The 26603-nt window shown below is 48.4% G+C and overlaps 3 protein-coding genes across 3 annotated transcripts; all 3 read right to left on the reverse strand.

Annotated features, from left to right (window-relative positions):
* Window positions 1-9533: 9533 nt before the first annotated feature.
* LOC137840698 (uncharacterized) lies at window positions 9534-11279 on the reverse strand. The gene is made up of 5 exons (XM_068652221.1): window positions 11253-11279; window positions 10983-11181; window positions 10349-10675; window positions 10133-10244; window positions 9534-10052 (listed from the first exon to the last, which is right to left on the reverse strand). The coding sequence occupies exons 1-4, from the start codon at window positions 11277-11279 to the stop codon at window positions 10159-10161; spliced, it is 639 nt and encodes a 212-aa protein (XP_068508322.1). The 3' UTR covers window positions 9534-10052; window positions 10133-10158.
* On the reverse strand, window positions 11040-12907 carry LOC125972042 (killer cell lectin-like receptor subfamily F member 1). Its single transcript, XM_049725310.2, has 6 exons — window positions 12476-12907; window positions 12304-12410; window positions 12068-12180; window positions 11945-11998; window positions 11558-11866; window positions 11040-11181 (listed from the first exon to the last, which is right to left on the reverse strand). The coding sequence occupies exons 1-5, from the start codon at window positions 12512-12514 to the stop codon at window positions 11685-11687; spliced, it is 495 nt and encodes a 164-aa protein (XP_049581267.1). The 5' UTR covers window positions 12515-12907; the 3' UTR covers window positions 11040-11181; window positions 11558-11684.
* A 109-nt stretch (window positions 12908-13016) lies between these two features.
* Window positions 13017-25077, reverse strand: LOC125972538 (C-type mannose receptor 2-like). Its single transcript, XM_049726296.2, has 37 exons — window positions 24848-25077; window positions 22597-22796; window positions 22425-22531; window positions 22172-22284; window positions 22049-22102; window positions 21814-21969; window positions 21644-21726; window positions 21147-21264; window positions 21027-21071; window positions 20794-20961; window positions 19835-19954; window positions 19633-19740; window positions 19519-19542; window positions 18945-19147; window positions 18774-18880; window positions 18529-18641; window positions 18413-18457; window positions 18189-18344; window positions 18014-18099; window positions 17692-17806; window positions 17557-17604; window positions 17318-17485; window positions 16792-16914; window positions 16541-16648; window positions 16435-16467; window positions 16234-16368; window positions 15768-15920; window positions 15467-15601; window positions 15251-15399; window positions 15054-15174; window positions 14928-14979; window positions 14792-14858; window positions 14589-14722; window positions 14469-14518; window positions 14237-14410; window positions 13996-14141; window positions 13017-13921 (listed from the first exon to the last, which is right to left on the reverse strand). The coding sequence occupies exons 1-37, from the start codon at window positions 24906-24908 to the stop codon at window positions 13850-13852; spliced, it is 4050 nt and encodes a 1349-aa protein (XP_049582253.1). The 5' UTR covers window positions 24909-25077; the 3' UTR covers window positions 13017-13849.
* Between the last annotated feature and the right edge of the window lie 1526 nt (window positions 25078-26603).

Here is a 26603-nt window from a genome sequence, read left to right on the forward strand (position 1 = left end):
TCTGATGACGCCGGGAGGCACTCCAACGGCGGCCGTGGGTCCGGCGTCGCGGCACCAGAGTCCGATGACGGTCGCAGAGGCGATGGTGCCAGGAGGAACTTCGATGGCGGCCGCGGGTCCGGCGTCGCGGGAGCGAAGTCCGATGGCAGCTGCAAGCCCATGGCGCTGGAACAAGCTCGGACGACGATCGGGCGTCGCAGCGGGAGCTGGTGGTGGAGGGGGGTCCAAGCGCTGGTCGTTGTGATGGTCGGTGTCTTCTGTCAGGAATGAGTTGAGCCAGGGCGACCAAATGCAGCTTGAACCAGGATTTATTGCAGGGAAAAGGAGTTGGAAGGGAGGCAGGTGGGGAACGAACGACACAGACGGGAGGAAGACTCACGGCCAGCAAAACAGACAGACTGACCGGCATGAAGTCCCCTTGGACAAGATTAAAATTCTGACCGTGAGCCTTCAGACAGACCGAGGGAAAACCAGATGACACGAACAGGAACACTGGGCACGAACAGGAATGGACACAACAGTAGACACCGACAGGGAGAAACACACGGGCAGGGCTTAAATACACAGGGTAACAAGAGGAAGCAGGTGACAGACATTACGGTAACGAAAGGGGTGTGGCTGAGCGAAGTGGCACGGGCGTGACAGTACCCCCCCACAAGGGACGGCTCCCGACGTCCCAAAAAACGAAAAAAAATCCAACACTGTCCAACATGGGCCGGGAGGAAATGGGGAGGTGGCCGCACGTCACACACCGCCGAAGGCCGACTGGGTGACGGCCGCTGGATCCACGCCGCCGGAACTGGTGGCGGCCGCAGCATCCGCGTCGTCGGGACTGGATCGGGGGGCGGCCGTGTGTCATGCGCCGTTGAAGCCGACTGGGTGACGGCCGCTGGATCTGCGCCGCCGGAACTGGTGGCGGCCGCAGCATCCGCGCCGTCGGGACTGGATCGGGGGGCGGCCGTGCGTCATGCACCGTTGAAGGCCGACGGTGACAGCCGCTGGATCCGCGCCGCCGGAACAAGTGGCGGCCGCTGGATTCGCGCCGTCGGATCTGTTTTGGGGGGGGGGGGGGCAACCGTGCATCTTGCGTCGCTTGAACTCATCTCCTTGGCGACCATGCAGCAGTTGCGGGAGCCGGCAAAGGGTTGGTCCAAGCGCTGGTCGCTGTGATGGTCGGATCATTCTGTCACGGTCGGGTGGAGCATGGAGCAGGACGACCAAGTGCAGCTTGGACCAGGGTTTATTGAGGCAACTCAAAATACAGACTCGGTAAACTGACATGACTTAAACAATAACTTGACTGACTGACCGGGACGTGGAACAAGAAGACAGCAGGACATGACGGCACCAAGACAGGACGACAACACCGAACGACAGCAACCAAAACCAAAACCATAACCAATGACCAAAACCAATGATCCGACAGGGAGAGAGGGGCAGACAGGACTTTTATACAAGACAGGTAACGAGAGGCAGGTGGGAACAATCACACTAATCATGGGCACACAGGAGGGGAGGGGCGAGCACACAGACAGAAACCAAGACAACAGACACATAGTGGAGCAGTTGGGGACGAGACGTGACATCTTCAGGGGCAATAAAACACGAGTTTGAGCACAAGTGACAAGTTGGCATGTTATGGCCTTTTAGCGCCCTCGTGTTCTTACTCTCTGACAAAAGCCTTCGCCTGTTTTTCTTTTCTCTTTTTTTGGACATCAATGCTGTCTTGAAATGGCTTTTAATCACAAATGAGATACAAGCCACTTTTACATCACCTTTGTAAGAATCAGAGGCGTGAATTTATTTCTCTGAAATATGACTACAGTTTGGTAAGATCATTTTATTCAACTATACCTAAGACAATTTTTTTTCCTAGAAAAATTTTTCCTCAACTTTTTTTTAATTAAAAGATACATTGTAAAATTAAAAATCTGAAAAAATACAGATGTGCTTACAGTAAGTATGCCAGGCCAGTAGGTGGCAATGTCTCCAATAATTTGTCTTGCAGAGCCTTATCTGAAACATTTCATTAATTTGGAATTTGGTCTATATAAGTCACAGCGTTGTATTAAATGTTCATATGGTTGGAGACGTGAATCATTTGTTGTGTTGTCATTTTTAAATGTTTGTGTTTTCGGGCAGCCATGAACACTTCACGTCACGTACATTCGCACTTGCGTGCGTGTACATTAGCATGCTCAAATAAATAACTCAAAGATACGTATGTAAATGAGGCCGACGTGGCTTTGCGAACCGGGGCGACGATGTCGCCGATGAATCTCCCTGAAATATTCATGCCAACCGTCAACAGCGCGCCCGAAGAAGGCCGATCCATAAGAGCCTCACCGCAGCCAGAGGAAGCAGTGCAAAAATGACAAAGATTCATCCTCAGCCGCCATGAAATATTGATGGGCAGGCATTCAAGTAAAGTTACTTTTTGTGTTCTGATTTAATGAATGATTTGAGCGGCGGCGGCGGCGGATGTCGAGTGTGCTGAAGCCTGCGCTAATGCCCATCCGGGGGTCTTGTGTGGTCATGTGTCACACTGCGGCAGGATCAAAGCCCAGGTGACGGATCCCGCCATCGGGTAAAAGTACTTCCAAGGGCCCAGAGAACAAGGGAGAGCCTCGCCGTATTCCCATGTTTTAAATCTTGCATCCAAAGGGGACTTTTTAGCTGGAGCAAATCTGCTTTTAATCACACTCCCACACATTACGTGTACTGTGAGAGAGAAAAAAGGGCCAAACGGCAGTGGAAAGAAATGGATCGTGGTAGTGCAGCGGCTCTCCCATTCTCCCTCCGGCATCCTTTGCAACATTGATGAGCCAAACCGGAATCTGATCCCGCCCTGCAAAGCTTTCATAATTATCACAAAAACTCGTATTTGCTCATAAACCTCACCAAAATCAACGTCAAATAGTGCTGTTAAGCTCCGGCCACAAGCGATTATAAAACTGAAACATTGTGCTAACCGCAAGGCAAATTTAATCAAATAACATTTAAGAGAAATGAACCTAACATGGCCACTTCATACAAAGAATGGTAGACTTGCTTAGCTATTTTCTGACATTTTTGTGGGCACACTCGGGACACCAAATTTCATGGGGTTATGTTATACTGGATTTGGGGTGCTGAATTTTACTCAAGTTTAGAGTTTTAGGCTCCGCTCACACAAAATATAAAAAAAGTCGGTCCAGTTCAATTCAGTAGGGCTGTGCACAAATCGGTGGTGATTCGAAGGTGGCCAAATGGAAGTGCCGTCACCAAATCGTGATTGGCTTACTTGACTGACATTCTAACGATCCATACTGCATTATTAAAAAAAAAAAAGAAAAAAAAACAGAGCCTTGGGTTCTGGCTTGAAATGTCAAAGGTTCTTGGTTCGAGTAAGCAAAAAAGGAAAAAGTTTTGATTTGAAGCGGACATTTCAGGTTGAGGATGCGCCATTACATGTCTGTAAAGCATTGCAGCAAAAACTGACCATTTGGTTTATCCCTGGAAGTCATTCATTTCAATCAGCCTGCTCTTTACACGATGAAAAAAAACCCTGCTGTATTTTTTGAAGAAAAAGTTTGAGGAGAAAAAGTCTTCAATTAAAGTCAAAGGGGTTGCGGGCGCATGACCTGAAAAGGAAGGCTTGAGTAGGCAGGAAGTGTCAGGAGACGCATGTGGCAGGTGAAACGGGACTCGGCGCACTCGAGTGAACATTTAAACGGATCAGGGCAGTTTGGGTGTGAGGGGGAAGGGGGAGTGGTGGTGTAAAGAAAGGAAGAAACGGGACTAAAAGCCTGCCATCGCTTGCAACAAGACGCGGGTATCCCAAACATGGTGTGTCAGCATCTTTAAACAGCATCTGACGGAATCGTCTTGACAGCCACTTCACATGTAACATCTTCGATCGGCCTCCCTTGGGGAGGCGCTGGGCAGTTTGAACTGCAGATGGCGCGACAAATTCAAAATTTGGCTCTTTGCTGTCAAGAGTCACAATTTTACTGGGGTCAAGTCAGATTTTTGGGAAGGAGGAGATCATGGTTCGAGAGGAAGCTGCATTTTTATTGTACAACAAGAAGTTAAGATTAAAAATGTATGTGGGCATTTGCAAAAATGTTGGTTCAAAAATTAAGTACATTTTTTATTTTAATTACATTGCTTTTGTCACAAAATACAGTAGGCTGCCAACCTTCCATAACAAACTACTGAAGGAATGGGGTCGAAATACAAAAAGTCCTGCCTAGCTACAAAAACAGATATGCTCAAACCTCATTGAATAAAGTACATAAGCAGACAAGCATATTCACATATTAAATAAATAAAAGAAACATTTTAAGCATATAATTATACCTACACACCAAATCAATAAAGAAGACATAACTAGACATTTTTGATAAGTGGTAATGAGAAAGGTTTTTATAACTTTATGATCTTTATTTCTGAGCACTTTGAAATAACAAATGTTTTTTGATATATTGCCTGAATAGCTTAATGACCCTTAAGGAACTGTTTAATGCATGCCTGATGATTTTCTAAATCACGGACACTGAAAGTCGTCTAAAAATGTTCAGTACTTGATTGTATCTTATGTTTTGACTAATGCTAGACGCCAGTTTTCGATTACTACTGAACGTTCTGGACAGAGGGAAATATTTTGCCTAACAAAGAAAAGATATGGTTGAAAGCATGATTAAACTAAGAATATGATGACGTAAGCAAGTACATGGAAATCAAAAGAACAAACTTTGCATAGTCAGGGAACAGTAATAGATTAATGATGTCACAGCCAAAAGCTCACATAATTTCATACAAAATGACAAAATTGAAAGAATGATGAAAGAATTAGGTGAGACAGTGTATGTGCGAGAATGGAGGAGAATGTTTACAGGAAGGTCACTTGGAGATAAAACCAGCAGGTGCCAGAGGGAGACAGCCCAGCCAAAGATGATCGTCAAGGCTGAAAGATGGAAAGGAAAACAACAGCCCCCACACATCGAATCGCCCATATTCAGCACCCAACCCCACGGAACCAGCTCTCACCCAACTAGCAATCAGACTCTCCTGCGAACTTGCCCCGCCCCAAAGACTCATCACCCATCAAACTCGGCCCACACTGTCAAAGTCAGCTTTATTGTCAATTTCTCCACATGCCAAAGACACACAAAGAAACCGAAATTTTGTTCCCCCCTATCCCACGGTGACAAGACATGGCTCACAACAGACAAACAAGTAAACAAGTATAACAAAAGCGTGCTGAATAAATAATGAATAAATAACACAACAATAAATAAATAAATAAGAGGAGCAGAAAAAAAAAAAGGAGCAAGTGCGCGTACAGCAGACATTCCCGAAAATAGCGCAACAGTGCCGCACGCTACGCAGAAGGGGGTAGCGAGTTCAGGGCCCTAACAGCCTGGAGAAAGAAGCTGTTGGCGAGTCTGGTGGTGCGGGAGCGCAGGCTCCTGTACCTCTTCCCAGAGGGCAGAAGGTCAAACAAAGAGTGAGCCGGGTGACTCACATCTCTGGCAATCGAGGTTGCCTTGCGGGCGAGATGGGAGGTGTAAATGTCCTTCAGGGAGGGGAGCGAAGCACCAATAATCTTACCAGCCGTATTCACTATGCGCTGCAGGGCCTTCAAGTTCTGTTCAGTGCAGTTACCACCCCAGACAGCGATGCAACTGGTGAGGACGCTCTCAATGGTGCCACGGTAGAATGTAGACAGGACTGCCTGAGGAGCACATGCACGCCTGAGCTTCCGCAGGAAGTACAAGCGGCGCTGAGCTTTCTTTGCCAGTGACGAGGTGTTTGCGGACCAGGAGAGGTCCTCACTGATGTGCACCCCCAGGAACTTGGTGCAGCTCACCCTCTCCACCACAGCACCGTCGATGATCAGCGGCAGGTGTGTTGTGTGACCCTTCCGGAGGTCAACAATGATTTCCTTGGTCTTATTGACGTTCAGCAGGATGTTGTTGTCCCTGCACCACGTGGTCAGAAGGTCAACTTCCGACCTGTAGCGAGTCTCGTCGCCCTTCGTGATGAGACCCACCAGAGTCGTGTCGTCAGCAAACTTCACTATGCGGTTGTCGCTGTAGGTCGCAGTGCAGTCATGCGTCAGCAGGGTGAAGAGCAATGGACTGAGCACGCAGCCCTGGGGGGCCCCCGTGCTCAGCGTGATGCTGGCGGAGATTTTGTCGCCAACACGCACCACCTGAGGCCTCTGACAGAGGAAGTCCAGTAGCCAGTTGCAGAGGGAGGTACTGAGGCCCAGCTCGTCGAGTTTGCAGATGAGTCGCTGCGGCACAATGGTGTTGAAGGCAGAGCTGAAGTCCACAAACAGCAACCTCACATATGAGTCCTTTCTCTCCAGGTGGGTGAGGGCCGAGTGGAGGGCAGAGCAGATGGCATCCTCAGAGGAGCGCTTGGCACGGTACGCAAACTGGAAAGGGTCAATGGTGGGGGGGAGAACGGACTTGATGTGCTCCATGACCAGCCGCTCAAAGCACTTCATGATGATGGGCGTCAGTGCCACGGGGCGGTAGTCATTGAAGCAGGACGGTGCAGGTTTCTTCGGCACAGGAACGATGGTGGCAGCCTTGAAACACGAGGGGACGATGGCCTGCTGCAGGGAAACGTTAAAGATGTCCGTGAAGACACCCGACAGCTCCCCAGCGCAGTCCTTCAGCGCATGTGGCATGTGCAACTGAATATAAGCCGACCAAAAAACGTTGAACGTTGCCTTTTCTGAATGGAGACTTTCCGCTCTGGAAGGGCCCAGGGCTGTATTGTACTTTCCTGAAAACAGAGCTTTCTGAACAAGAATTGTGATTGAACTCAACCAACCTGTGTAAGTCTAATTTGTGCTTCAGTGTCTTAGCATTTTCCTAAATCTGAAGAAATCAAACGAGCACGCAGTGAGTAAATTGGATAACAGGTGATTGGCAATGGCTTTTGCCGTGAGGCGCAGATAACGCGCTCCCTAAATTGTGGACAAAATCCAACACTCACTACCCATCTTACGCCATCTTGTTTTGTCTCAGCCAAAAAATCTAAACAATACCCCAGAAACAAAAAAGGGCTCTTTTGTTTTGGCATTAAGCATGATTTGATTTCCATGGCGGTTGATTACTTTTGAAGATAGATCGAAGACCCGAGTCTGCAACCAGTTGTACCAAAAGGCAAACACTCGAGTGAGTGAGGGATTCGGAGCGGAGCCATATTGATCGGCGCTTGTCAAGGATCCCGCTGCATCTGCTAGCTTGTCTGGCCGAAGTGTGTATTGATCGGCAACGCGTTTACAAGGAGAGTCACAAGTTAGACGCGGCGAGATCTCACACCGTGTCGGTATCGCTCGATGGCAGACGGATGGAGTTGCAGTCGCCGGGGAGCTTTCGCCTCGCCGCCAAAACATAAAGCGGCATGACAAGGATGTTGAGAGATGCGGAAGATGATTCTCTTTCCGAGCTGGCCCCTCCCTGCAATTGTTTGCTACAGGGCTAAAGCTTTTACAAAAAGGGGGCATAGGTGAGTAGCATCCCTGGTGAGAGCGCTAACTCCATTAGCTCTCAAGGCCACTGGGGGAGTCCCTGCAATAGCCCCCCCTCCCATTTTAAAATGATATTCTGGCAGTAAAAGACTGATGTCAAATCAGCTCCGTTACACTCGACTGGCCGTCTTTTTGTCACGCGTTGTGACAACAAACAAACCGATGCAGATGAATGCGGTAAAAGTAAGAAAGGACATCATGAATGGAAAGTACGTCACACTTGAATTGCAATGCTATGCATTCATGACGGAATGCCATGCGAGTCATTTGAATTGCTTTTATTTGGCAAAGCTTTGACGAGATTTTTAAAAAGCGACATGTATCTTTGGTGGATTCCTAAGAGAGTCTCAATGCGTGTGCGCGTGTACGTGTGTGTGTTACTTGCCAAGCGAGCTGTTGGTGGTCTGCTGAGGCCAGTGAGGGAAGTGGACTGGATAAAGCGTTCACTTAAAACCTAGCTCTTGCTAAAAGGTCACATAGGACGCTTTCTCGCTCTCCCGTAGGATTCCTCCAGAGACGGTGGACTACATAGGCAAAGCAAATCGTCAAAATAGAAGGTGCATCCAAAAAAGGACTCAAGATACACAGTTTGGGGGGAAATTGGTGGGAATGGTCTGTCAGGGTGAGAATTTTATCAGGCACACGCGCTGAGTTTTCCAAAACTTATAGGGGTCACCTATACCAACTTTTAAATCATTATGAACGCCCCGCCCCCTAAAGCAGCGAAACGATCCGTGTTGATCTAACTATAGGCTTGCACCTGACGTCAAATTCACGCCCATAGCTCCAGTGTCTGATTTAAAAGCCACAAGATGAACACAACCATAAACACCGTATTAGTTTATGTATTTATATTTCTTATGACTTTGTGTCACACACACAGACATTCACACCGTCATATATGGTAATCAAACTCACAATGTTGGCACACAATACAGGCAGTGTACCCCTCTACCATCAGCAATTCCCGCCGTGGTATTTTAATTCAAACGAGTCCAAAAAAGTACGTTGAAACGCCAGGGTAGTAAAGTGACAGCCACTTAACAGATAACGGGTCGCGCCTCAATGTACGTATTGTGCACTTGTCCGCAATCTTTGGTTTCTCTGAATGACAACAGTGACACCTACAGCACAACAGCATTATGGACCTAATAAGTCCAACCATCTAGTAAAAAGGCACCATTAACGCTAAAACATATATATTTCTTCTAATTAAATATTTTTGTTTATTATCATAAAGGCACATTTATAATGATACGGGTACAAAGGCAATACGCAAGCATGATAAAGGCACGAACAAAACTCTCCATTTTGACAGCTGTGTGAAAACAAGAGCTTGTCAGCTCCTAATTAAAAAGGGACAAGCTGCACTTGTATTTGCTCTGGTGCAGCTTTTGTGGCACGCTTTCATCGCACTGTACAGAGTCTAGCGGCAGATGGTTCCCAAATCCCATCGTTCAAACACGCATCAACGCAGCCCATTCATGGAAAATCAGGACGGCGGGAAGTCCCTGATTGTGTTTCTATTGTACCCAAAATACACACGCACATACACACGCTCACACAAAGGATGAGCTGAGTCTTATCCTTTGTGTTCAGGGCAATATGAAGGAAAGTCATTTTTAATCCGCTACGGACGTCTTTGTGCAACAGCTTGCCCACTGCATTAGGTTGAAATTAATCGTGCTAAGGCCCAATACCTTACGCATCTTGCAAAAGAAAAAAAACAAAACGTCGGTTCACTTTTACGATTAATTTTGTTCGACGTGTCGTTCCTTAGGTCAGCACAAGGCGGCGGAGTGAAGGACTACCTGTCTTTTGTAGCACTCACGTGAAGGAATTCCTCATTTGGCAAAACGCCAACGGTACGCTCCTTTGCCCGAAAAGGTTGCACGCTATCTCCCTCTAGCGGGACGACCACGACTACCAGCCGTAGTGCGGGACATACTTTTTGCATTCGTCTTCAATGGCGGGCGGGCAAAATAAAGAGACAGAGGTGTGCATTGGATGCTTTTATTAGCTCTAGCAGAAAAAGGTGAATAAGACCAAAGACAGCATGCAAAGGAGCAAAATCCAAAAGACACTTTGCTTTAGTTAGCCCAACGATCCCCACCCAAACGAACCTTATTCGGCCTTTGTTTTGGAAGCCTTTTCACGTGCCCCTCCATATAAATGCCGCCCCTACGCGACACGCCGGCTTTTTGCTTTCTCCCAAACATCGCGGGGCGGCGAGCGGAACAGATACAGAGGGAGGAGGGGTCATTATTCACGTGACTATTTGAAAATGGGCGGCGACCCCGACAATACCGCAAGGACAAAAACACCGACCGGCCGACGACTTCCCCGAGCAAAGAAAGAAGCAATAACAACCAAGGTGCTGTTTTTTTCTTTTTCAACTTATTGCACCTTTTCTTCTTTCTTTTTTTGTGTGTAGCGGTGGGTGGGCGGGTGGTTGGGTTGGGTGCTCATAGGACGACGGCAGTGGCTCCCCAGCTGACGTCTCCCGGCCGGGCACGAGCTGCGGACAAGCACAAAGACAAAACGGCGCCTTTGTCAGCAGAGCACGCAAGGAGAAGTGGAGCCGGTGCGCCGACCGACCTGGCGGCTGGGCGCCGTTCCGCTATTTAGTAGCACAAGAGGCAAAGCAGCGCGTGCAGCAGGCTCAGCGTCAGCAGCAGCGCCGGCGAGTAGGACGCCGCCACGGCGCCCCCTTGGAAAAGATGGAGACAGGCAAAAACAAGGTCACAAGGTCAAAAGCCCACAGGGCCACAGGTCAAAAGGTCACAGGGCCACAAGGCCGTCGCCACTACTCACCAGTCAGAGTCAAGACGTAGCCGGTCGACTGGGCTGTGCCGACCTTGCACGCGTATGTGCCTGCGTCCATCTTCATGAGGGCCTTAAAGACCACTGTGGCGCCGGTATGGTCGTGCATCACGTCGCCGTTCTTGAGCCACACGAAGGTGGTGACGCCGGTGGCGGGGGCTCCGTTCTTGGTGACTAGGCAATCCAGGGTCAATTCTGCGCCTATCTTCGGTATGCCGCTACTGCTGGCTTTGACCTGAACCTGGTGGCTCGACTGCCCTATTTCGGTTTTGTTCTTTGTCGGGTTGTTCTCCTCGGCCTGCAGCTTGACTTGGGGTTCTGTGGGAAAAGGCGAAATGGCATGACGCAGCAAAACGTTTCAGAGCCCAAGAGCCGTTGGCGAGGGCTTTGAGCCGCAAAAGCGCCTGGTGCCTCGTTGCAATGCCTGCCTGCCCGCCCCCCTTCTGCCTGTGAGCTGGCTTTTTGGTTTCGCTTTGGACGCCGATTCCCGCGGTCCCCCACTGAGGGCCCGGCAAGACCACGCGAAGGAGCGAGACACGACATCTTTGGAAAGGCCCGAGGGCGCTCTTGGCGAAAACGACTGACTACGAGGCCCCACGAGACTTGTCGGTGACATGCAACCTACCTGTAATATCCAGTGTGATGGTCTTATAGACTGTGCTGGGTGTCGTGCTGTCTTTGGCTTCGTACTTCCCCTCATGAGTTTCCTTCACCAGTTTAATGATGTCCAAGTCACCGTTGACAGCCTTGCCCCACGCCAGGTTGTAGTTGGTATACAAACAGGAACACACACCATAATTGTAGTAGTAATATTGACCGTAGTCCTGCGGATGAGATTTTGGACAGAGCTTTAGCGCGTTGCATTCAATGTGGTCATCTTCCCACATTTCCTCACTTGCAGCGTTTTCGTAGCTTCTCTCATTAAAGTTTCACTTTGGTTGTTGGCTTCACTTTGGCAGTCAAAGTAATATGAACATTGCAATAAAACGTTGTGCCCGCACTGGCAACCCAAATGTCTGGGGGAAACCTGCACAAAGCAACTAACCCAACAAACCTGAGCCACCGGCCGGGATATATCATCTTAACCGCCTCCTCTCTAAAATCAGAGCGCCAATACTTTGTAAGCGGCTGCCCGATGCCTCCAGACAAGACGGATGCCTGCAACATGACTTTTCCAAAGGCCTTCAGCAATCCACTTACATTAGAAGGTGTTCCGTCAGTCCACTCGTAGTTGTTGCCCTTCCTCTTTTCTCCCACCCAAGTGGAAGAGTAGGTTGAGTGATCTTGATGAAAGGAAGGAGAACAAGAGCTTCAGGGCATTTTAGCTTCAGCCAAATGACAAATGGCGGCGGTTCTTCTTGAATCCGGCATCTTGCCTCGAGTGTATGCTAGCTAGGTGTCCTCGCCGGGCGAGACAAAACTTCTCGGCATCCTCCCAATTTCTATATGTCGCGTCAAAAAGATAGCAATCATTGCCATAAAGCAAGTTGCCATCGTTGCAGTCGGAAGCTGAGGCCACAAAGAAAAACATTGAAGAGAAAACCATGACGACATGGTTCAAGTGCAAATAAGCGTGCTGCAACTCACTCTTCATTACAGCAGAAACACTTTTGGAGGTACACGTCTGTCCGTCCCGGCAGCCTGCAAAAAAAGACCCGTTTGCGCATCTCACCTTTCATCAGCAACGTGACCACGGACGTGCAGACTTACTCGGCGGCCGTTTGCACATGTAGGCCAGCGAGGAAGCGCAGGAGCCAGACCTCCACCTCCCAGGCAAAAGATGAGCTCCTTGGTTGACGTAGGCGCAGGACGCGACGTCGGCGCTGTCGGTAGATTATAAAAAGGAACATTTTCCTACTTTTCCTTGAGTGCTCGTTCTCAAAATTGGTTCCACAACCTTTAAGCGTGTCCGCCTGACAACAGCATGCGAAGATGTGACTTCTTACCTTTTAAATTGGTCCGAGGCCCAGTTGGTGTGTGTCGTTGTCTTGCCATCGGACCAGGTCAGCTTCTGGCTCCCGCCTTCAAAGCGACACCAGACGTCGTCGCATTTCTGGGGGGCAAAAAAGAAAACAGTTCCAGTTGTGGCTGCAGAGTCCACGACTGCTTCCGTCTCACCTGGTTGGAGAGTCCCAGCCAGAAGCGGGTGTTGCCCATGGTGCGCTTCACAAAGTCCTCCTCGGCCGAGGAGGTGATGGAGACCAGGTCGCCGCCCTGCCAGATGCAGTGGTGCCAGGCCCCCAGCCAACCGTTGGGCTCCTCCTCCTTTTTGTAGCAGCTGGATTCGTGCTCGAGCCACCCGAGAAGACACTTGTTGGCTGAAGGCACAATTTGGGGATCAGGCGGACAGCTCAGAGCACACTGATGGAACACTTGTATGTTTTTACTCTGTGCTCTTCATTGGGGGCATCTCAAGCAAATGCACGAGGATTCTGTCAGGGGTGGGGGGGTGTTTTCAACGCCCATTGTCGCTTTGGCCCCTTCCAAAAACTTGCCTGTCCTTCATTTTTGGGTCCAGCCAGCGCCATGCAGCAAAGTGGAGCTGCTGATTGTTCGCAAAAATGCACCAAAATGGCGTCATGAGGAGGTCTGACCAATACTCGTACATCGGGAGTACTAAAGTATGATCTCTGTCCAAATCAGTAAACTATCCAATGAGTTGAGAGGTGACACCAATTGTCTTTATTATTTTGTTGTTTTTCTTGGGGTCAATTAAACATGGTAAAACAACAGATGGAATAATAATGCATGGTAAATTGAACAATAAGTAAATGAAATATAAGAAATCAAGTATGAAAATGCATGGTAAATCTAATAACATGGTAAATTGAACAAAATAATATTGCATGGTAAATCATAATATCACATGTTAAGTCAAGAAGAAGAATGCATGGTAACTTAAACTGAATAATAACATGGTAAATCTAACAAGACGACTAATGCATGGTTAATCAATCATAATAATGCATGGTAAATTGAACAAAAAGAAGAAGAAGAAGAAGAAGAATTCATGGTAACTTAAACAGAATAACACATGGTAAATCTAACAAGACTAATGCATGGTTCATCAATCATAATAATGCATGGAAATTGAACAAAATAATAATAATGCATGGTAAATCATAATATCACATGTTAAGTCAAGAAGAAGAAGAAGAATGCATGGTAACTGATAACACATGGTGAATCTAACAAAAATGCATGGTTAATCAATCATAATAATGCATGGTAAATTGAACAAAATAATAATAATAATGCATAGTAAATCACAATATCACATGTTAAGTCAAGAAGAAGAATGCATGGTAACTTAAACAGAATAATAACACATGGTAAATCTAACAAAAATGCATGGTTAATCAATCATAATAATGCATGGTAAATCAATCAGTCAATCAAAATGCATGGTAAACCAAGCAGAATGATCATGCAAGGTCAATTGCATTCATATGATTACTCGTAACTTGCATTGGCACTTTCCAAATCGAGCGGCTAACGCGCTGTGGGCATCTTACACACGTAGCCGTTTAATTCCATGCAGGACACCATCTTCCATTTGCCAGACTGAAAGTCAAAATGAGATTGATTTTAAATCTAAACTTGTCTTCGGCGAGCGGGCCAATCTCTTCTGCACCTACCTGGCTCAAGGTGGCCACGCAATTCTCCATCAGGCCGGTAGGTTTTCCCGGAGCCCAGTTGGTGAAGGTCACCTCCCGACGGTCCGACCACATGAATCTGCCGAGATCGACCAGGTCGTTCAGTCCGGTCCACGTGTCTCCGGGGGCTGCAGAGGACAAACGGCGACAGAGCTCCCATTCGCTATCCAGATATGGCAGATATCGAACCGATGTGAGCGGCGCTTAGCGCGCACGCACGCACCATGCTTCACGAGTTCGTGCAGCCAATCCTGCTCAGCCTCGGAGCGAATGGACACTAGATTGGCATCGAGACTCCTGCAGGACTGTTGAGCGTCGTGCCACTTCTTTGTATCATCAAAACGTTTGTAGCAGAAGTCTGCAAACTCCTCCCAGTCAGGTCCCAAGCATCTCGGCTCTGCGCGCAAGATGGCGTCACGTGAAGAAATGCTTTCTATTCTGGACATTCTACTCACCCGTGTCAGCAAAAGTGTAAGACGGAGACGGAGTCAATTTGTTCACATATCTGCAGAGAGTAAAGTGAGAATGAGTCGGGCATCTTTAAGTGGACTCGCCAGTGAAAGCGGAGCACGCACATGTTCGAGGTGATTCCGTTACAGGTGGAGCCGTCGTAGGCTTTCTGTGGCAGTCCCTTCAGCAAAGTCACATCTCCTCCCATTTCATTCTCAATGACGCCCGAGTGAATAGCAGCCGCACAGATGTTTGAGTCCTGCACTCAGAGAATGTCTCAAACAAAGGACAAGAACCCCGCCGGCAGGTCCTGCAATAATTAACATACTTGGTCGTAGATCCGTGTTCCGTAGACCCTGTAGCCAGCTTGGGCGCAGCCCAGCGGGCACCGGACCCTGCGGAAGTAGTTCATATAGTAAGGAGGAGGCTTTTCGGCAAGAAACGTCTTATCAAGTCCAACTCACGTCATTGAACCGTCGAGGCTGAGGTCGGTGGCTCTGCTGCTGCATAAGATGTCTGTGGGTCAGAAGGGAAAATCAATCGAATCAATCAAAATCTGTTTCTCACTGCGCTCCAAACGTCGTACTCACTGCGAGCGCTGTCGTCAGACGTGCACCCCAAGACGTCAAAGCGTAGGCCCAAAAACATTGGCAGGAGGCGGACGTACTGGGCCAACACGGGCCTGGTTAGAATATACGTCCCCACAGAAGGCTGGAAAGAAAACACGCACGCTTGCAAGGAACGACAACAGCCTGGACGACAAAGTCGAGAGCCAGCGACCGCTCACCTGTACTGGGTGGCGATACCAAGTCACTCCGTCAATACTGAACTGCATCTCAAATACGCTGGAACTTTGCCCTTGGTATGTACACTTCTGGGTCTCGACGCCTGTCACCTTGAAGTTCTGACCGAGGTTCACCTGGATCCAGCTGCCGACTGAGGGCGGAAGGCATTCCATTGCTCAGGATACCAAACTACAACTTTTTTTTTTTTTTTTACGTACACATTTCGGAGGCTCTCCAGCAACCGCTGCCCCCCAGACGCGCTTTGTGAGGTTCGGCATTGATCGCAGAGGAAGAGGCTGAAAAAGAAGAGTCTGGGATCCTCCCGTCAGCGATGCCCAGACTATCAAGACACACTGGGGAAAGACAAAAAAAAAAAAAAAAAAGACAATGTGGAAGGAACGCTCGCTCAGTCATTCTCATGTCTGGTCACCCGTTCCTAGCCGACGCTCTATCTGGGGATCCGTTGGATTCTTTCCTTGGCACATCATCCATCGGCAAGTGTCAGGATGTGAAGCCCACCTTTCTTCTCGCAGCTGTAGACGACGTGGAGGTATTTGGAGACACCAGGGCAGGAGTCCGTATCCGTAAGGTAAATGGGGTAAATGGGGCAAATCTGATAGTTGTCACACAATCCTCTGAAGTGACGGAGAGCCCCTTCCACCCTGCAGTCATCTGCAAGTGACAACACGCCGCCATTTCACACGCACACGTACATACTGACTTCAACTTGTCACAGGACGTAGGGGATTTTAATGGTTAATGACTATTAGAAAAAGAGGAATCCAAAAAGCGCGCGGCTTAGCTCTTTTTCATCGTTTTCTATTTTTATTCAAAGTCAAATCAACATTTTCTATTGCCGTCGCTCACACGTCCATGCAAATTGATATTGAGTTACCTCCAACGCTGACGGCGTGTGAAAACCTCGTGACAGAAACGGCTCCAGGACAGCGAGCCAAAAACAACGATGCCGCTGGAGGATTCTTACCGCGTGATCCGCCGCCACTCGGACAGACGTCGCTTTGCTTCCGTCCATGGAAAGCCGACCGTATGCGGATGACTCTTTCAGCGGGACATTCGAGGGATTTCAAATCGTCTTGGCAGAAACGTTGCTCCTTGTAGCCTGTGAGAGCACAACCGTTGACTTCTCTCCATGTATTTTTTTACAGAGACGCCCAAGGTGACTTACCGTCATGTGGCAGCTGGGGTTTTGCTGGGTTTCCTACAAGCGGGAACCAGAACGTGGATGTTGACACGTGATGACGATCCAGTGCGGGGCGTCACATCTCACTTACCTTTTCCTCTTTTCTTGCAGACGTAGCCTTTCTTGTTGTCGCACTCGTCACGCTCCCAGTCGCCGCTGCTAGTGAGCAAGGAAAGACATTTCCCCCCTTCAGTGACACCTGGAGGGAGGGAGGGAGGGAGGGAGGGAGGGAGGGAGGGAGGGAGGGAGGGAGGGAGGGAGGGAGGGAGGGAGGGAGGGGAAACAAGCTCTGAGCGCTCATCCGTTCCTCCAAAGTGCAGCTGACAACCGCCTCTGCCCGACCTGCACTCGAGTGGAGGTAAGAGAAGGGGGATCCGTCAGCCCACTCGCCGCCGTCATGCTCGATGGAGGCGCTGGCGCCTAACCACAGGGAGGCCTCATCAGCGATCAGACTCTTGGCGATACCTTTGGATCCCAAAGAGAAGATGCAAGATTATTCAACGACTCAACACTTGACTCTGCACTTCCGACTTGATGGATGTGGCACGGGCGTGACAAAGCGCTAACAATAGTGCAACAAAGAGTGAAACAAAAAAAAACCATCAACAACACCCAAGCATAGCTGGCCATATCTCGCTCGGGTTTATCAGGTTTTGAGTTGGAAAGGAAGGCGTAGCAGGAAAAAAAAAAAGTTTTTCTCAAAGTCTTAGCAAATTCATGGCCAGCCTACCGCGTATGAAGACCGCGTACGAGGACATGACGCCTTTTTCGATTTACTTTAGCTTCTATTTCTTGTTTGCTTCATGTTGGAAAATAAGAATGGATCCACTTGTTTATGGCCAATATATTTTAATTCATGGCCTCCTACCGTGTACGAAGCGCTGCTCGAGCGAGTCGGCGATGCTGAGCAGGCTCCCTTGGCGGCCTTCGCAGTAAGCTTGCGCCTCCTGCCAGGTCTTGGTGGCCTGAAACTTGAACAGGTAGCAGAAGTCGTCGGTGGGGTCGTCCAGCCACCAGCCGCATTTCTCAGTCCAGCCTGCAGACGTAAGACAGCATAAGACGGCGTGCCGATGGGGCAAGACGGCTGCAGTGCGCGACGACACCTACGTAGTTGGCCGATTGATGGTGGCAGCTGTCGAGGCCCTCCGTGCTTGGCTGCGGGGGAAGGGGGGAGGGGGTGTTTGCAAACATGAGCAAATGCTTGATGTGTGCAGGAGGAGCGCTCGGGAGGGGCGTTCGCACCTGCTTTGCAGACAAATGGCCGCTGCGTTGTGCAGGAGCTGGCACTCAACTTCCCAACAGAATTTGGGACTGCGCAGTCCCCCGTGGCGTCGCCATCTTCCCAATCGTCGTAGTCCTGCGGACGACACGAGCGTGTTGGAGACTCTGTCCGCTCGGCTTCCCAACGCCCCTTCCTCGGCAGTCGCTCACTCGGGCCCAAGTTTTACCCATTTCCCCTCCAAAACAAGACAGTCGTTGAAGCCTCGAGCGGCATTTCTCCACTTTTATCCTGCTCAAATTTGGACTTTCCCAGCTCATCTTTTAAAAAATGACTTTCACTTACGTAGGTTGTTCCGTCACTCCACTCGTATTCGTCGTCGTCCTCCTTCTTGAGTCCCACGAAAGCAGATTGTGAGGTCTGCGAGTGATCTTGAGGAAAGGAAGGAGAACACGAGCTTTAGGGCAAAAAGAGCTTCGGTCAAATGACGACTGCAGCGGTTGTTGCTCTTGGTGCTCACCATACACAAATTGGGCCTCTTTCTCGGAGTGGACGCTAGCCAGGTGGGCTCCCCGGGCAAGACAGAACTTCTCGGCATCCTCAAAGCTTTTAAACGTCTTCTCGGAATGATAACAATAATCGCCATAGTGGAAGGTGTTTTCGTGGCAGTCGGAGGCTGGGGCCACAAAGAAAAACATGACCATGGCAAGATGGTCAAGTGCAAATAAGTGTGCTGCAACTTACTCTTCACTATAGCAAGACCACTTTTGGGCGAACACGTCGGGCAGTCTGCATAAAAAAAGACCTGTTTGAGCTTTTCTCTTTTCAAAGTCAACTTGATTACAAACGTGCAGGCTTACTCAGCGGCCGTTTGCACACGTAGGCCAACGAGGAAAGACAGGAGCCAGACCGCCACTTGCCGGGATCACCCTTTCCCCCTTGGTTGACGTAGGCGCAGGACGCAACGTCGGCGCTGTCGGGAGAAAAAAAAAAAAAAACAAGGAATTATTTTCCTGTGTTTTTCTTTTCTTTCCTTTCCCCAAGTGGCCGTTTTCGAAATTGGATCCTCCGGCTTACAACAGCATGCAAAGTTGTTACGTCTTACCTTTCGAGTTGATTTGAGGCCCAGTTGCGGTGTGTTGTTGTCTGGTCATCAGACCAGGTCAGATTCTGGCTCCCGCCTTCAAAGCGACACCAGAACTTGTCGCATTTCTGGGGGGGAAAGGAACAACAGTCCCAGTTGTTGCCGCAGAGTCCACTGCCGCTTCCGTCTCACCTGGTTGGAGAGTCCCAGCCAGAAAGGGGTGTCCTCGCCCATGGTGCTCTTCACAAAGTTCTCCTCGGCCGAGGAGGTGACGGAGAGCAGGTTGCCGCCCAGCCAGACGCAGTGGTGCCAGGCCCCCAGCCAACCGTTGGGCTCCTCCTCCTTCTTGTAGCAGCTGGAGTCGTGCTGGAGCCACCCGGGAGCACACTTGTTGGCTGAGGGCACAATTTGATTGGGGAACAGATCAGAGCGCACTCCTGTTTTGCCCTCCAGTCCACCATTTTGAGCAAAGGGCAATTTGCGGGTCACGGCTGGCCAAATCTACATTTTCTCGGGCAAATTGGACGATCCGGGACTCGACTTGGTTAGCTTAGCCCAATGGCATCAGAGACGTTTACATTTTGAAAGGATTCCGGAACATTCACCTTCGCGCTTGGGAAACAACCAAAGTGCCGCTGTACAAGGTAAAACGATGCAAAAAACATTCAACACGTGGCTGAGTACTTCATGAAAAAGCACACAATGTGTTGGTTGGCATGGTGTGACTGCAGGATCATTGTTTTCGACGCAGTCGAAGGCGACTTACACTCAGGAGCCGGCGTAGCCTTCACTGCAAGAGGAAAGGAAAATTGACGTCAAGGCACAGACCGACGTCAAGGGGCGATGACAGACAGTCGGTGGGGCGTTGCCTCTCACTTACCCACTTTTCGTCTCTTCTTGCAGACGTAACCTCTCTTCTTGTTGCACGAGTCGTACTCCCAGTCGCTGTTGCCAGTGAGGAAGGAAAGACAATTTGCAGCGGCGGTACCTGGGGGGGGGGGGGGGGGGGGGGGGGGGGGGAGAGAAGATCTCAGCGCTCCTCCGTTCCTGCAAAATGCAGCAGACAACCGTCTCCGACAGACCTGAAGTCGGGCGGGTGTAAGTGAACGGGCTTCCGTCAGCCCACGTGCTGCCTTCGTCATGGATGGGGACATCGGCGCCCAACCACAGAGAAGATGCGTCCGTCAGACCCTTGATGTAACCTGTACCAGAATGAACGACATCATCGAGGAGCCGAGTGAGGAGGACGCGTTATCCGTTGAGCTCCGGCTGATTGACTTTCTCAGCTCAAAAGGAATTGAGTTAGACAGGGGGACCATCGAGAAATATTAAAAGCAAAGCAGCCATAACAGTGCGGTTTGCAAACACAAATTGGAGCTACTGAAACAGGCTAGACGGCTGAGGGGATCAGACCTCAACAAAAACAAAATGCTGATGTTGCAAGTATATCTCGCTCTCTTTCTTTCCAACATTATACCATAAAACCTGTCCTGTCAACAAATACAAAAAAGAGGCAAAGAGCCCATGTGGGTCACTAAAGACTTAAAAAGGCCTGCGAGGAGAAGAACACGCTGTGTAAACAATTCATAAAAATACAAGAATAAATTAACCAGCATTATGAGGACACGTAAGAAGGAACGTTATCATAAAACGTTTGAAATTGTGGAATGGTCTGGAAAATGAGCACGTAAATAGTGCAAGCATCAAAGTGTGTGTCCAAAAACTGCTTTCTTAACATATATGAGGGGGAAAAAACCCCAAAACAAAACTGACTACACACATGCAAAAAGGAATCTGAAAGTGTGTCCACTTCGGTTTTATTGATTTAATTATTTGTTGAATGGAATCGAAAAAGCTCTGCTTCCTCCTACTCGAGCATTCTTTGTTGTTGGGGGTTTTGGGTTGTTTCTTTCAGTGACTTGGACATGGCACTTTAAAGCGGTGTTTTATTTTCCTATTTTCATGTTTTAAATAGGTTCGGAATGAACATATAACAACAGCAACTTGTTCATGGCCAATATTTCATTTCATGGCCGCCTACCATGTACAAAGATCTGCTCATCGCGGTCGGCGATGCTGAGCAGGTTCCCTTGGAGGCGTTGGCAGTCGTCTTGCGCCTCCTGCCAGGTCTTGGTGGGCTCGCGGATCATCAGGTAGCAGAAGTCGTTGGTTGGGTAGTCCAGCCACCAGCCGCATTTCTCAGTCCAGTCTGCGAGCCAGACGGCGTAAGACAGCGCAAGACAGCGCAAGACGGCGGCAGTGCGGGACACCTACCCGGCTGGCCGAATGGTGGCAGCTGTGGAGGCCCTCCGCGCTTGGCTGCAGAAAAAGGGCAGCGAATATGAGCCAATGCTTGACACATCCTAAAGGGGCGCTCGGGAGGGACGTTTGCACCTGTTTTGCAGACCAGTGGGTGTGTCAAGCCGCAAAAACACTTTCTGTCCAGGTTGTAGTTGGTATACAAGCGGGAACAGCCATCACCATAATTGTAGTAGTAATATTGACCGTAGTCCTGCGGATGAGATTTTGGACAGAACTTTAGCGCGTTGCATTCAATGTGGTCATCTTCCCGCCACATTTCCTCACTTGCAGCGTTTTCGTAGCTTCTCTCATTAAAGTTTCACTTTGGTTGTTGGCTTCACTTTGGCAGTCAAAGTAGTATGAACATTGCAATAAAACGTTGTGCCCGCCCTGGCAACCCAAATGTCTGGGGGAAACGTGCACAAAGCAACTAACCCGACAAACCCCAGCCACCGGCCGGGATATATCATCTTAACCGCCTCCTCTCTAAAATCAGAGCGCCAATACTTTGTAAGCGGCTGCCCGATGCCTCCAGACAAGACGGATGCCTGCAACATGACTTTTCCAAAGGCCTTCAGCAATCCACTTACATTAGAAGGTGTTCCGTCAGTCCACTCGTAGTTGTTGCCCTTCCTCTTTTCTCCCACCCAAGTGAAAGAGTAGGTTGAGTGATCTTGATGAAAGGAAGGAGAACAAGAGCTTCAGGGCATTTTAGCTTCAGCCAAATGACGACTGCGGCGGTTCTTCTTGGTGCTCTCACCATTAATGAATCCGGCATCTTGCCTAGAGTGTATGCTAGCCAGGTGGCCTCGCCGGGCGAGACAAAACTTCTCGGCATACTCCCAAGTTCTACTCGTCGCGTCAAAAAGATAGCAATCATTGCCATAAAGCAAGTTGCCATCGTTGCAGTCGGAAGCTGAGGCCACAAAGAAAAAACATTGAAGAGGAAACCATGACGACATGGTTCAAGTGCAAATAAGCGTGCTGCAACTCACTCTTCATTACAGCAGAAACACTTTTGGAGGTACACGTCTGTCCGTCCGGGCAGCCTGCAAAAAAAGACCCGTTTGCGCATCTCACCTTTCATCAGCAACGTGACCACGGACGTGCAGACTTACTCGGCGGCCGTTTGCACATGTAGGCCAGCGAGGAAGCGCAGGAGCCAGACCTCCACCTTCCAGGCAAACGATAAGCTCCTTGGTTGACGTAGGCGCAGGACGCGACGTCGGCGCTGTCGGTAGATTATAAAAAGGAATAGATTATAAAAAGGAACATTTTCCTACTTTTCCTTGGGTGCTCGTTCTCAAAATTGGTTCCAGAACCTTTACGCGTGTCCGCCTGACAACAGCATGCGAAGATGTGACTTCTTACCTTTTAAATTGGTCCGAGGCCCAGTTGGTGCGTGTCGTTGTCTTGCCATCGGACCAGGTCAGCTTCTGGCTCCCGCCTTCAAAGCGACACCAGACATCGTCGCATTTCTGGGGGGCAAAAAAGAAAACCGTTCCAGTTGTGGCTGCAGAGTCCACGACTGCTTCCGTCTCACCTGGTTGGAGAGTCCCAGCCAGAAGCGGGTGTTGCCCATGGTGCGCTTCACAAAGTCCTCCTCGGCCGAGGAGGTGATGGAGACCAGGTCGCCGCCCTGCATGACGCAGTGGTGCCGGGCCCCCAGCCATCCGTTGGGCGTCGTCTCCTCCTTGTAGCAGCTGGAGTCGTGCTTGCGCCACCCGAGATGACACTTGTAGGCTGAAGGCACAATTTGGGGATCAGGCGGACAGATCAGAGCACACTGATGGAACACTTGTATGTTTTTACTCTGTGCTCTTCATTGGGGGCATCTCAAGCAAATGCACGAGGATTCTGTCAGGGGTGGGGGGGTATTTTCAACGCCCATTGTCGCTTTGGCCCCTTCCAAAAACTTGCCTGTCCTTCATTTTTGGGTCCAGCCAGCGCCATGCAGCAAAGTGGAGCTGCTGATTGTTCGCATAAAAGCATCACTTACGCCTGCCCGGGATTGCACACAATTGCCCCAAAGTGATGATACTAAGCTTCAGGTGTACAGTGGGGCAAAAAGTATGTCGTCAGCCCACCAATGGTGCAAGTTGTTCCACTTAAAAGATGCCATCATCATCTTCTTCACCCTCAGCAATTACCCCACCCACCAGTTACGCACGTACCAATGACCTAAGCTCAAATCAGGTCATCACACATTTCACCACTGGAGGGTGCTCAAGCACAACGCAACTCAATCGAATGGAACACGTTGCAACAGTTGGACCGCTCTCCCCTTGTTAACTCAAGAAGCCTGCCCGCCCGCCCGCCCCTCCTTCCTTATATCAAAGTACAAAGCCAAGCAAGCCAGGCTGGACTGAGTGTTTCATGGAGAAAAAGGGCTTTTAAAGTGCGGGCTCAATCAATCAATCAATCAATCAATCAATCAATCAATCAATCAAAGCTAATAAGCATGGACTCTGAGGGGCAAATGCAATTATTCAGATAAGCCCTGCGATTCACTAGGAGAAATGAACACGCATTGAAATCAGTCTCCTAAAAGTCCTACTCAATTTTGCAATCTTTGAAAACATATGCCGACACATTTTGATGATGCACAGCGATATTATGAACTGCGCAACTGTGTTGCAACTTTTTTTGTGTGTGACGATAACAGACCAAACAGGAAGGTGTATTATTAATAATATAATTACATTATTAATATAACCTAATGATTATGATCTATATTTACATCATAATAGCCATGATTTCTTTATAACAGAGATGCTAAGAAATATCTATTGTACAAAGGGGCTGTAGGAAATGATTGCTAATACTCTATCAAGGACTGTAAGAAACTATGAATAATAATGACTAATAATGATTGATTATTCTTCATTATAATTAGCTCATATAATTCATGAAAATATTCTTATCATAGGGGCGCCAAGAAATAGCTCGTCTATATACACATGTGCATAATATATTGTATAAGAAATGATTGTTCTTATTTATTATTATTATCATCGTTATTATTAGTAATAATACATTTATTACTTTTATTATTATTAAACTAGTATTATCACTATTATCATTCATTATTATTATATATAATGTATTATTATTCTCTGTCTTTAACCCTAACGGTGCAACTCATCTAAGTGTCACAAAGTCCAATCAGCCGCTCCTGAATTCCAAGCGTGCCCATGTTTTAGGAATAAAAAAATAAAAAAAATTTAAAAAAAAACAGAGCGAAGGAAAAACAAAAGTAAACACGGAAAAAAGAGATGCAAGGAAAAGCCCAGTAACGCGACAGCACATACAAACACATTCGGTTTTCAAAATAAAAGAGCAATTTTAGATGGAATATTTTAAAGTTACATGCTCAACTTCAATACACATCATACTGACAGCCAGTGCGCACTTACAATTCACAAGCGGCTCGTTTGCCGCCGTAAACAAAAAAAAAAAAAAAAAAAAAAAAAAAAAAACCAAAACGCAAAGACACTTGACTCAACGGTTTTAGCTCGTCATTTCAAAGTCGACCGGTCTGGGACAATTGACCACACGCCACAAACCAAGTTGTACACAGCAACTACATCAAAGTATCCGAATAATGAGAATTCTTCCTCAAAGTTTTTGCCGTCCAAATGTGTGACATTGCAATGATTCATTTTTTTTTTTTTTTTTTTATCTCAGGCACCGTCATGTTAGAAGATAAGCAGATGCAGTCATGCTAACTCACAGTACAGTACATTCCAGCTCTTGACTGTTGTTTCAATGGACTAAAGATACAAATTGCTTACCTGAAGCACATGTCCAATATATGACAATCACGAGAAGAACACGCTTTAGTTCTTTCCACATGTTGGAGGAAAATCGCAACGATTGCAGTCGGGAGAAAAGAAATGATAAGTCGCCTCACTGAGAATGGTTAGTGGATTTTAGTCCAGAGAAAAATGGACGTTTGGTGCACCCTGCTCCGAGCCAGAGGCAGGCCGCGCCCACACGCCGCGTACGTCAAACACGTCACATTCGAAGGTAGTCATCTCAAAGCACTCTCAAGCCACGTGGGCAGTGGCGCGCGCGCGTGTTTGTGTATGACCAAAAGAAAAAAAGAAAGAAAAGAAAACAGCACTGTCCCCTCTGGTGCCTTTCGTTTTGTAACTTTGTAAATGTTCTGGACGTGAGCAACAGCGAAAAGCAGCTAACTCGTTTAACAGTAAATACAAATAATTAAATCCAGGTATATGAAAGCAAAACTGTTTGCCTGAAAATATTCAAAAGCACGTCGTACGTCTTCCCACTCCTCCTTTTCAGACAAGTAAATAGCCCATTTTGTGCAGTAGATTGTATTATGTTTGTACCTAGTAGTTATACAAAGTCATAATTTAAATGACTTGTTTTTGCTTTTTATTTTCATGTGTCTTCATTTGATTGATGATGTTTACGTGTTTGAAACAAATAAAGTCATTCAAAAATTCATTCATTCGAGTCATGAAGTTCTTGGCCGACGTCTCATCAACACGCGCTCCTTAGGCTTTGTTGCGGAGGAGTCGACAGAACGTTCAAGGCTTCTTCCACAACGATACGTTTGTTTTAACAAGGGCGCAAAGACAAATAGTTGTTCACGGGCCAAACTGATAATAACTACTAAAAAGTATCCATTTAGGGACAGAATTCCCCGCATGAGATGTCTTGGGAGGTCTCGAGCGGCGTGGCTGCGCGCTCAATAAATGTCCATACAAAAAGAAATCAGTTGAATAAAAAATTTTGAAATTTTGAAAACAAACGTGACGTTTTCTTTCATTTTCACTGCAGCTCACAATGGGGACCCAGTGTCATTTTTTGCGGACAATCGTTATTCAACAACAACAGCAGAGAACCAAAATCCACCGATGGACCGATAAGCCTTTCAACAAGAGGGCGCAGACACACAAACGGCCACGGCATGGATCGATGTGTTCCCTTTTTGTTGCAAGTTAAAAAGTCGAGAGCAGGTGAGCATCCAAAACGTGTATGTTTAAAGAAGCAAAATGTCGCCGCCCAGTGGATCACTTGGGATCGTAGTTGGGGCGGAACAAACAGTCTATTCTCGGGACTTCCCCTAGGGGGTGGATCATCGTGGTTTGCCCACTTCACTAAGTCCTCTATGGGCCAGGTTACGGCTCCCACCACGCAGTGAGGGGGGAGAATGGGCTCTGGCTCTGTGGACACCGGGTCTGGGCTGTAGACGCGTGACAGCGCATCAGGTTTGGTGTTCTTGGCCCCCGGTCTGTAAGACAACGTGAAATGGAAACGGTTAAAGAAGAGGGACCAACGAGCCTGGCGGGAGTTCAATCGCTTGGCCTCCTTGATATATTGCAGGTTCTTGTGATCGGTCCAAACCAGAAAGGGGTGTTGGGCTCCCTCCAGCCAGTGTCTCCATTCTTCCAGAGCCTTTTTGACCGCTAACAATTCCCGATCTCCGACGTCATAGTTCTGCTCCGCGGGGGTCAGCCGTCGGGACAAAAAGGCGCAGGGATGGAGCTTGTTGTCGACCTGGGATCTCTGAGACAGGAC

Source organism: Syngnathus scovelli, chromosome 10, assembly GCF_024217435.2.
Source record: "Syngnathus scovelli strain Florida chromosome 10, RoL_Ssco_1.2, whole genome shotgun sequence".
In the NCBI taxonomy this organism is placed as follows: Eukaryota; Metazoa; Chordata; class Actinopteri; order Syngnathiformes; family Syngnathidae; genus Syngnathus; species Syngnathus scovelli.

Coding starts and splice junctions, on each gene's coding strand:
- LOC125972042 (XM_049725310.2), bottom strand. CDS start 12,514: ATGGGCAACACCCGCTTCTGGCTGGGACTCTCCAACCAG. Junction 12,411..12,475: donor GGCTGGGACTCTCCAACCAG/GTGAGACGGAAG, acceptor TTTGCCCCCCAG/AAATGCGACGACGTCTGGTG. Junction 11,867..11,944: donor TGTTTCTGCTGTAATGAAGA/GTGAGTTGCAGC, acceptor TTGTGGCCTCAG/CTTCCGACTGCAACGATGGC.
- LOC137840698 (XM_068652221.1), bottom strand. CDS start 11,279: ATGAGAGAAGCTACGAAAACGCTGCAA. Junction 10,676..10,982: donor CATCACACTGGATATTACAG/GTAGGTTGCATG, acceptor CTTTTCCCACAG/AACCCCAAGTCAAGCTGCAG. Junction 10,245..10,348: donor CTACGTCTTGACTCTGACTG/GTGAGTAGTGGC, acceptor ATCTTTTCCAAG/GGGGCGCCGTGGCGGCGTCC.
- LOC125972538 (XM_049726296.2), bottom strand. CDS start 24,908: ATGTGGAAAGAACTAAAGCGTGTTCTTCTCGTGATTGTCATATATTGG. Junction 18,881..18,944: donor GGCTGGGACTCTCCAACCAG/GTGAGACGGAAG, acceptor TTTCCCCCCCAG/AAATGCGACAAGTTCTGGTG. Junction 18,345..18,412: donor TGGTCTTGCTATAGTGAAGA/GTAAGTTGCAGC, acceptor TTGTGGCCCCAG/CCTCCGACTGCCACGAAAAC.